Source organism: Camponotus vicinus, unplaced genomic scaffold (assembly GCF_025532165.1).
Source record: "Camponotus vicinus isolate PSW18456_S1 unplaced genomic scaffold, iyCamVici1.0 SCAF_6, whole genome shotgun sequence".
Lineage (NCBI taxonomy): Eukaryota > Metazoa > Arthropoda > Insecta > Hymenoptera > Formicidae > Camponotus > Camponotus vicinus.
In genome coordinates this window covers 6,068,395-6,079,422 of record NW_028141978.1, presented here as the reverse complement: position 1 = coordinate 6,079,422, position 11,028 = coordinate 6,068,395, and the positions used below count along the sequence as shown (strand labels likewise).

The 11,028-nt window shown below is 32.7% G+C and overlaps 2 protein-coding genes across 2 annotated transcripts; one reads left to right on the top strand and one right to left on the bottom strand.

The window, feature by feature from the left end:
• The first annotated feature begins 919 nt into the window (after positions 1 to 919).
• Fzr (fizzy and cell division cycle 20 related) lies at positions 920 to 6,547 on the top strand. Its single transcript, XM_083101809.1, has one exon. The coding sequence runs from the start codon at positions 1,247 to 1,249 to the stop codon at positions 2,729 to 2,731; it is 1,485 nt and encodes a 494-aa protein (XP_082957935.1). The 5' UTR covers positions 920 to 1,246; the 3' UTR covers positions 2,732 to 6,547.
• Nop5 (nop5 ribonucleoprotein) lies at positions 5,905 to 9,668 on the bottom strand. Its single transcript, XM_083101807.1, has 4 exons — positions 9,491 to 9,668; positions 8,598 to 8,674; positions 6,727 to 8,507; positions 5,905 to 6,330 (listed from the first exon to the last, which is right to left on the bottom strand). Exons 1-4 carry the CDS (start codon positions 9,533 to 9,535, stop codon positions 6,272 to 6,274), a joined length of 1,962 nt encoding a protein of 653 aa, XP_082957933.1. The 5' UTR covers positions 9,536 to 9,668; the 3' UTR covers positions 5,905 to 6,271.
• Between the last annotated feature and the right edge of the window lie 1,360 nt (positions 9,669 to 11,028).

Sequence of the window (11,028 nt, the reverse complement as noted above, 5' to 3'; positions counted from 1 at the left end):
AAAGATTAACATTTATTTTATAATTATGATTGTTAATGAAGGAAATTTTAAAATTGCTATTTACCTTTTAATGGAATAATTTTTATCATTAATGTAATCATTCTTTTGTAGATCTTGTTGTTTCGATAACATCTAATTTTAAATGGTTTGTGTATCTAAAATAAAACAAATATATAAATTTAGATGTAAAGAAGAGAAAAGAAAAATTGTGGAAAAAATATATAAGAAGTTAATATAATGTTAATAAGCTAATGAATCAAGATTCCATTATAAAATATTTTTTTAAATATCTGATGATTAAATATATATAAATATTATTTAATGTTAACATTTTTAATTACACTTTTTTATTCTTTATATTCTTTATATTCTTACCTTTAAGAAAAACAAGTTAGCCTTTAGCATCTTAAAGTTTAAACGTGGATTTTAATTAAAATAATTAAGTTCAACTTTCTTGGAGAAAAATGACAGAAAATTATATTCGTGATATGTATAATCAATTTTCTATTTTGATCTTTATCTTTTAATAAAAGGATGAAAAAAACAAAAATTTTTTAAAATTTTTCCTTGTAAAATTCGATCCCCTTTTTAGTCCCGATCTACAATAGGTAATTTAAGCCCTAAGCCTTAAGAAATTGACCAATCACAGTCGAGTATTCTTTTCATACTTGACTGTGATTGGTCAATCTTTTAAGGCTTAAAGCTTAAATTACCTATTGTAGACCCGGCTTTATTTACAGTCGAGTGTAGCTTCGTTAAATCTCGCCGAGTATTTTGATTGGTGGATATAGGCTGCGTTCGGGAAGTCACTCTAAAAGCGTCACTCTATCTTTGTTACTTACTGAAAATTAAACAAGGACGCTCGTAACGTTAAAAGCTCGCCTCCCGAACGCATCCGAACAGAGTGAACGAGCGTCGATTCTCGACTCGAGCCTCTCGAGAAGTTGAACGAGTCGAACTCGACGTCGAATGGCGACATGACGGACGGTGGCCAACAGAAGCTTCAACTTCTGATTGCACCGAAAGTTTAAACGAAACGTGCTCCAGATTAGGATGAGCCGATCTTGAGGAGCGGTGACTTCCCCGGGAGTCGATCGAGAAGTCGAAGGCAACTTCTCCAAGTCTCTCGCTCGTTGATCACGGTGGAACGAGAACAACGAGGTGTGACTGTGCGTTAATTATGTGAGTGCGGTGTCGAGACGCTTCTCCAAGCGATAAAGTGTACGGGGACATCTTTTGTCGTGTCATGTTCCATCACGAGTACGAGAAACGGCTGGTGAAGCCGGCGATGGTCGGCGATGGCTCGTCGACAACGACGGGTACAACACTGTCACCTAGTGCTACCTATTCGCCCATGTACTTTTCACCCACGAAGACGTCGGCCTGCAACAACAGCTACGACCGTTTCATACCCACTCGCTCGGGTAATAATTGGCAGACTACGTTTTCCATGATCAGCGAGAACGGCCGAGGTGGTCTGGTGGCAAAGAAGACACGGGAGAACGGTGAAGGTAATCGCGATGGAATCGCGTACTCCTGTCTGCTCAAGAACGAGCTACTAGGAGCGAGTATAGAAGACGTCAAAGGCCAGTGCGAAGAGCGTAGAGTGCTGTCACCGTTGGTGACCAAGAATCTCTTCAAGTATACCACACCCACCAAGGATCGGACACTACTGGATCAGAGCTCGCCTTACTCTCTGTCGCCTCTCAGTGCCAAAAGTCAGAAACTACTGAGGTCACCCAGGAAAGCGACCAGGAAGATTTCAAGAATACCTTTCAAGGTGCTGGATGCTCCAGAGTTACAAGACGACTTCTATCTGAATCTGGTCGACTGGTCCTCTCAAAATGTTCTCAGCGTAGGCTTAGGAAGCTGTGTATATCTATGGTCGGCGTGCACCAGTCAGGTGACGAGACTGTGCGACTTATCTAGCGATGGCAACAGTGTCACTTCCGTCGCCTGGAACGAGCGAGGCAATTTGGTCGCAGTAGGCACACATATGGGCTACATACAAGTGTGGGATGTAGCGGTGAATAAGCAGGTGAGCAAACTACAAGGTCATAGCGCTCGAGTTGGAGCTCTGGCGTGGAATGGAGAGGTTCTCTCATCTGGCAGCAGGGATCGACTGATACTGCAGAGGGATGTCAGGACTCCATGCGTTGTTGGCGAACGACGACTCGGTGCTCATCGACAGGAGGTGTGCGGTCTCAAATGGTCACCTGACAATCAATATCTGGCATCTGGTGGCAACGACAATCGGCTCTATGTGTGGAATCTACACTCCCTGTCACCCATTCAAACGTACACTGAACATTTGGCGGCAGTCAAAGCGATCGCTTGGTCGCCTCATCATCATGGTCTATTGGCATCCGGTGGCGGCACCGCAGATCGCTGCATCCGCTTCTGGAACACGTTGACCGGCCAGCCGATGCAGTGCGTCGACACTGGCTCGCAGGTCTGCAACTTGGCATGGAGCAAGCACAGCTCCGAACTGGTCAGCACGCATGGTTACTCGCAGAATCAGATCCTTGTGTGGAAGTATCCGAGTCTCACGCAAGTGGCTAAACTCACTGGCCACTCGTACCGGGTGTTATATCTGGCGATGTCACCGGACGGTGAGGCGATCGTCACCGGTGCGGGCGATGAGACTTTACGTTTCTGGAACGTCTTTAGCAAAGCACGCAGCCAGAAGGAGAACAAGTCCGTGCTGAATCTATTCACGAGTATCCGATAAATTATGGTTTGACGATATATAATATATTATATGACGATATACAATATATGACGATATATAATATAATTATCGTCTAACGATAATTATCGTAACAAAGTATCGCGGATCGGCGTCGTCTTTTATTATGTATTTTGTACATATATAGACACACATCAATAAATATGTAGTATTCCCTATAAAAGGATTTATATATATATATATATATATATATATATATATATATATATATATGTGTGTGCATATATATATATATATATGTCTCGAATATTTACAAAGAATCCGCAAACTTATACGTTGGAAATACAGCGTAATCCTTATTTTTATATAGTTCTCTCTTTAAGTATTCTCTGTTTAATACTAACGTTATTATATATATTTAAAAAAAATATTAAATCAATAAGTTTATATCGAGTCCAAAAAAAACTTGAGCAGTGGGCTTTTATTTGCTTATATTGCACAGGTTAATCTTTTTTTCTTTCTTATTTTAATATATCTTATAAATTTTGCGAAATATTATGCCCCTTATATATTCAAGTATATTTTAGATATAATAACAATTTACAACTTACATTGTTTCTCCTATATATAATCTATTTTCGTATATGATATTATATCTGATAAAAAACTGATAGAAATCTGAGATCGTCTCATTAGAGTAAGTAAAATAATTCAAGTAAATAAATTATTTCAATTTATAATTACGTGTCCGAATACAAAGAAACCGCACACATTTCTATTTGTTGTTTATTGTAAAAAGTTTGGATGCATCTCTTTTATCGTATCTTTAGAGGAGAGATTAACGTGCGCGACATTAATATAATGCGAATAAAAGTCCACTCTTCCTTAGTTAAATCTTTTTGGGATTCGATATAAATTTATTGATATAATGTTTTCTTTAAATAATTATATATATAACAACGTTAGTACTGAAGAGAGATTATTTAAAAAGAGGACTACATAAAAATAAGAATTATACAATGTTTTCAACGTATAAGTTTGCAGATCCTTCGTATAGCTTGCAATATGCATTGTGTACTTGTGTGCAATACTCGTCGTTATCCTCCGGTAGAGAATATATAAATGGTATACCTTTACAAAGGAAAAGAAAAATTAATCCATTCCGGAGGCTATCGTTGCGAGACGCTTCATATTTTTTATGCACTTTATATACACTTATTTTTATACTGTCGTTAGAATTGTGAATATATTTGTGCACACAGAGCGTCTTAAAAAGCATTATTTTAGTAATGGCAAATCTGATGTCGATTTCTTTGTTGACCGGATTATTAATATTCTAAAGTTGTAATAATATTAATTGAGCTCTCTTGAGATTTAATATAATAAAATCATTTTTTATATTTTGCTTTTTATTATTAACTTTAATTATTATATTATTTTGCTTAGAGAGAAAGAGAGACTCAAATTTTGATTTTTTTTTACATAACAAGACAGTCAATCACTATTAAGAAACTTTTTTTTAATGAAAATCGACTTCAGATTCGTCATCAAATCTAATCAAGTCTAGGACACTCTAGTATAAGTTTAGATACATCCTGTAATGCGATAAAAGAGATGTACCCAAATTTCTTACAATGTACTATCCAGACAACACACATATCTCTAAAAAAAACATCTAAAAAACGATTTAAAGATATCTTATCATTCTTCTTTTAAAATATCTTTTGACCTTCTTGTGCTGTCTGGATACAAATAGAAATCTGTAGTTTTCTATTCGGACGCGTAATTAAAAAATGACTCTAGTATGTATTGATTGAAATAATGAATTATTTTACTTATATAATTAATGAAAATGAGATAAAATATAATGAGACCGCAAACGATATCAATTCTATTAGATATAATATCATGTACGAAAATGGATTATGTGTAGGAGAAACACTGTAAGTTGTCATTATATCTAAAATGTACCTGAATATGTGTATAAATTGAGGAGCATAATATTTCGCAAAATTTATAATATATATTAAAAGACAAAAAATATGAAAAATGAGAGATTAACGTGCGCGATATTAATATAATGTAAATAAAAGTCCACTAGTCAAATCTTTTTCGGACTCGATATAAATTTATTGATATATTTTCTTTAATTAATTATTTATAGAGAGAGAAAGAGAGAGAGATTATTCCCTATTACACGCGCGCGCAACATGACATCATTCTCTAAAAAAATAAGATTATCTTTTTTTTCTAAAATCAATATATGTTGAAATATAAAAACAAATCAAATCTTTTCATTTATATATATTTTCAAGTATCAATATCTTATTTATCATCAATCAATGCTTATTGTATATTTCTTGTTATGGTTTCATGTATCTGATAGAAATGATACTGTTTGCGGTTCTGTGTTCTTAACAAATGTGAAAATTGTTTGATAAAGAAAAATCTCATGTTTCAAAAAGATATATTTACTTTTTGTGCAAAATGTGTGACTAGTATATATTGATTATCCAGATATAGAAATGACTCTAGTATATATTGATATCCAGACATGAAAATTTATTAAATCTATGATGTATTGTATGTACTCATGCATGCATCAAGATCTAATAAATAAAAAATCCAAATATTTATAGAAAATGTATAGAAAAAATATATATAAAAAAATAGTATGGAATATATATTGCAAATTATGTGCACTAATATCTATTATCATGTAATATCAATTTCAGATTTTAAATCATTGTGTGCAATGTGTTCTCGTAAAAAAACATTTTATCATTTTCTTACTCTTATTTTTGCGAATTGTACCGAAATACAATCGTGCTAATCATGATAAAAATATTTCATTCTTCCAAATAAGCATATATTGTAATGCAAGATATTTAGTTGATTAGTTTTGTAAATCTATCATTAATTGTAATATCCTTCTTAATGACATAATTACAAGCGGAATCTATCGTATATATAATAATCATATTGTACAATCTAATTATAGTTTATCTTTCCAGAAAAATATAAAATGGCGAAACAAAGTATATATTAATATATATACAAAACGTAATTATACTTTCAAAGCTATTGCGAAACTATTGTATAACTGCCTGCAAGTCATAAATAAATGTTAGATAAATATTTAGTAGACTTTCACAGATATATATTTGAATATTGTGAGGTAAATAAAGTGATTCTGTTATAAAAACACTTTAGTCTTCAATTTTAATTTTTAATAAAAAATAAACAGTATATATATATATGTTAAAAATATATGATTACATAATTAAATATAAATACAGCAAACAAAATTAGCTAAATTCAAAATTCGGAGCTAATTTAATTTTATGGTCATAATAAAACACTTTTATATTTGATTACTTATTTAAAGAAATTGCTATTGATTTTGAATTTTTGAAGAAAAATTATATTTATATGCGTTAATATATTTATGAAAAAAATTATACATATTTTACATGATTCTTTAATATATGTGGAGGAGAAGTGTGTATGACAGAAGAGAATATTGATATAGATCAAATCCATTATATAATTTAAAGTCTAACTTTTATTTAAACAAATATCTTATTCATCTTGTTCTAACTTCTTCTTTTTATCTTTCTTCCTTTTTTTCTTCTTTTGCCCTGTAAATAAAAATTTATATTAAATCATACATTTGTACTTGAATTAATATTTTTATGTACAATTCATATGAATGAGAGATAATTGATCATAAGTTGCGATAGTAAAAGTCTTGTTAGAATATATTTTATTATAAATGTAAAAATGTATTGAGAAAATGTATTTTAAGAAAGTCTTAAAAATCTACTGAAAAAATTCAATTATTATTATTATCCATTAGTGATGGAAAATTTTAAGTATTTTTTGAAACTTTGTATAATTTTTTTTTAGTAAAATTGTATTTAAATCATTTAGCAAAATTAAAAGAAAGATATTATCTATGTATTTAACAGAAAAATATTATTTGACAACTAGAGTTTAATCATTCAATACTTGTTCTATTAAATTTTTGTACTTACCTTCATTAGTTTCAGAAGTTTCATCTTTGATTGAAACGTTTGGTTCTATAGTTTCTTCAGTTTGTACCATTGCTGTCTCTATTGTTTCAACCGATTCCTGCATCTTTTTCTTCTTTTTTTTCTTTGATACATTCAAATCCGTTTCAGTTTGCGCTCCTTGCATACCAGAAGATTCACCTGTATCTTCTGTTTTGATTTGTTTGTGATCTGTACTATGTTTCTTTTTTTTTTTCGGTGAAACATCCAAGTCTTCTTCTTCTGGTTCAAACTCTTGTATATGAGAAGATTCACCAGTATCTTCTGTTTTGATTTTTTTATGATCTGTACTATGTTTCTTTTTTTTCTTCGGTGAAATATCCAAATCTTCTTCCGGTTGAAATTCTGTGCTACGTTTTTTCTTTTTTTTCGATGTAGCATCCATCTCCGTCTTTACTTGTTCTTCGTTTTGCACACCAGAAGCTTCTTCCGCTTCTTCTTTTATGGGTTCTAAACTATGTTTCTTTTTCTTCTTTTTTTTAGGCACTTCTTCACTCTCGTTGTTATCAATCTCCTCAATTAATGGCCTCTTATTCGGTAAAGTCGAATCGATAGATGCTGAGTACTGCATGTATTCATTCTTGCTGTGATACTTCTCGAACTTTGCCTGCGCTTTGGCAGTGCCACTGATTCGACGTATATTACCGCTCTCGAGTTGCTTTAGTCGTGCCTCTAGATTTGCTCTATGTTGTGTACCAAGATCTTGATGATGTTCATTTTGTTCATTAGAGTCTAATGCTAGGAATGCATCAAATCTGGTCGCTAGAGAAGCTTTCGCCGCCAGCATTCTAGATATTTTACCTTTATTCTTATTTGATGATTGTCCGACAAGTTGAGAGTGATAAATCAAACCGTATTTGGGAGTATTCTTCTTCGACTTGAGTGCACGGAATAGCGCTTTCTCTGCGCCAAGGATCTGCAAAGTGGATGCCGGATGTTTTGCAAGATTCGTCAAAGAGCCGGCCTTCGATATTAGACGCGCGCCAACTAACTCACCGACGAGGATAGACAGGTTCGGTGCCAATGCCATCATCCTAGCATTCAAATAGCTGTTTAAACTCGCTCGATACTGGTGAAGCTCGAGTATTTCCGTGCACAAGTATAGCATGTGTTCGGCATCATATTCCGAAATCTCTGAGCCCATCGAGGTCTCCGCAGCATCTTTCACTCGCTTTTCAATATCTTCCGGCAAAATATCCGACAGATCGCATGAGACAGCGTTTTCTCGTTGGCCGATTATCTGCATCGTTTTTACATACAGAATGTTGTCAGTCACGATTCTGCCCAGCTCAGGAAAATGCCAGCCGTACCATTCACGCGCTCGCATTATGTAATTGTTAAGCTCCTTGTCTATATCGTCCAGCAAACATACCGCTTGTATTACCATAGTGTCAATCTTGTCAGGCGAGAACTTCAATTTGTATCGGGAAAGACTGTGTGCTAAACCCAATGCCATGGCCGACATTTCTTTCTTGGTCACATCAGTGATCAAACTATCCATTTGATTCCTGATACATCTCATCAATTCCTGTATTGCGTTATTACTGATGCAGGACAATTCTAGTTTATCCTTAATAGCATAGCCCAGTTTTAAATCAGCAACCGCCAACTGTTGATGGAGGTCAATGGGACTTTGTCTTAGTGCTTTCTTTAAAGACTTGGATACTTTATTTTCCAGAAGTGCTGTTGTAGCAGCTAATGCTTCAGTAATGTCTTCAAATTTATAAAAGTGTTCTAATTTAACTCTGTAAAATGTAAAAAATTAAAGTTACTGATTAATACATTGTGATACAACCAACAAGATAATTATTTTGTAAAAAAATTATAAAAATTACATTTTACTGGCATCTTCAGGAGTTTCAAAGTCCTTGTAAAGATTTTCCGACTGAGTGAGTTTATTTTCATCCAGCAACTACAAACAAGAAAAAATAGTGTATTAAAAAATTTATGACATTAAATAATTTTATCATCTGATACAATGAAAATCAAAAGACATGTTAGTACAAGCCATATGTTAATATATTACAACTTGAGTTAAATATTTTATTATATTATTCTTATTGCCAAGAAAAAAATACGAAAGTAAAAATATGAAAGGAAACATCTTGATCTTACTTTGTTTTCTTAAATTCATACATTTATAAATTTAGATAAAACAAAATCATAAAGATTCTTTGTATTTGTATTTGATGTATACTGATTTGTTTAGTTTTCAATTAAATTGGAATTTTTTAAAATTTGTAACAAGTAACAGTAACAAATTACTTCCCAATCTTAAAGATTCATGATAGTGGGTGTTTTTCAACAAGTGACACAGAGGACACAGTGAATCATTTCATCCTTGTTTACATCCTGCAATCAACAAGGATGAAGTGATTCACTGTGTTACACTGTGTCAATTGTCTTTTGTTGAAAAATACCTAATGAATATCCAGGATTGAAAAGTAATAGCGAATTCGTTTAGATGTACAAATGCATACAAATTAAACATAGCACATGTAATTAAAAAAATAAGATTAATACAAGTTATTATTATTAAATATCATAGATAATAACTCATAAAATAAATTATCTCGCTATTTTAGTTATCTATGCTATTGCGTAAATTTTCATAGATAGCCTTTCATGCGCATTATTGAATTTGCTTGATAAATGAAACATGACTACCACGTGCATTATTTAGGTTAGAAGCTTCACGCTTTTCATCAAATATCTATTTATGATCTACCTTGAAGATCGCGTATCCCGCCGGGGTCTCAAATAGCACCAACATGATTGCTACTTGTTAGCTTCGTTACTTGCAACTCGTTACTTTCATAAAACCAACGATTTCATTGAGTTCAGCTCGAAATTTCCACTCTGGCGGCATAAAATCTTGGAGAAATGGGAAGAGTAGTCTTTATGCACGGATGAAGTAGAAAGATATATAGATGGCGTATTTCGCTATGGAATGATGTTTTAAGCGCTGGGTGAGTGTCCAATGAACTAATATTCAATATGGACGAAGAGAAGACTGAGGCCGGTATTCATAGTCCGTTCTTATATTTAAGATCGTCTTAAGAACCCATTCAACCAATCAAATAGCTGCAATGCGGTCATTGATTGGTTGAATGGGTTCTTAAGACGATCTTAAATATAAGAACGGACTATGAATACCGGCCTGAGAGATGTCGCGGCCTGCTTTTAGGTGATCCCTGAAAGCGATACTCCCTCTATGGACATTGAAAACGTGGACATGAACTACAAAGCCAATGTCCATAAATGTTCTCAGAGGGTAATATATAATGTGCACAATTTCTGGTTTTGTTCCGTGCTATGTGCACAAAATAGCGCACCAGTGCTGTATAACAAGATACTTATGTATGTGAAATTGATAGTAAATAAATTATTCAATCGCGAAAGATACTGTAATATTCAAAGATAAAATAAATATTTTTCTATATTTATTGTCATATTTATATCTTTTTATTTACAAAATACAAAATGCCTGCTGTGGAATAAAAACATTTTTAACCGTATTTCTATAAATCTTCTTAATTAGCAGTAAACTGATCTTTGATATTTATCAATCATTTTTTTAATTATTTAAAAATTTAATTATTAATACATGTATAGAATTTGTCAAATTAATCACTGATTCTTCTGAAGTTTTTACTTTATATAATACAATGTACTAAATTATAAAATTTAATATAATTACAAAATAGTATTACTATTAATAAATAGGTTGTATGCATACTGTCTTTTAGTTTCTAATCATTTCCAATCACTATGCATTTCTATATATTCTCTTCTTCGAGTTCTTGGATTATTATGGTTTATTGTATTCCTTTGTGTTAACATCATAAAAATTACCATCACTTGTCATGCTTATTCCTTCCTATGGAGTCCATCGGAATATTTTCTATGGACATTTGTTCTCAGGTATAGATATTCAAATCACTGTAGTTGCTTTTTTCTATTTTCTCGATTATTGTCCCTTTTTCTTTCATTTTATTTAAAAATATTAATATAATTAATATAACAAATATTTATATATAATTTTGGTATCTCTCTTAGTCTGACTCTTCCCCTTCGACCTATCCGGCATGGGTGACCCTATCAGTAACTACGGTCGGTATTCATAATTCACTTTTATATGTAAGATCCTACTTAAAAATATCTTAAATATAAGAAAAGTCTCTATGAATATCGGCGTATGTTACCGCCGGCATAGCTCTCAGGTTCATTAGAATACTCAAACCTCCTCACCCGACAAATGCCTTC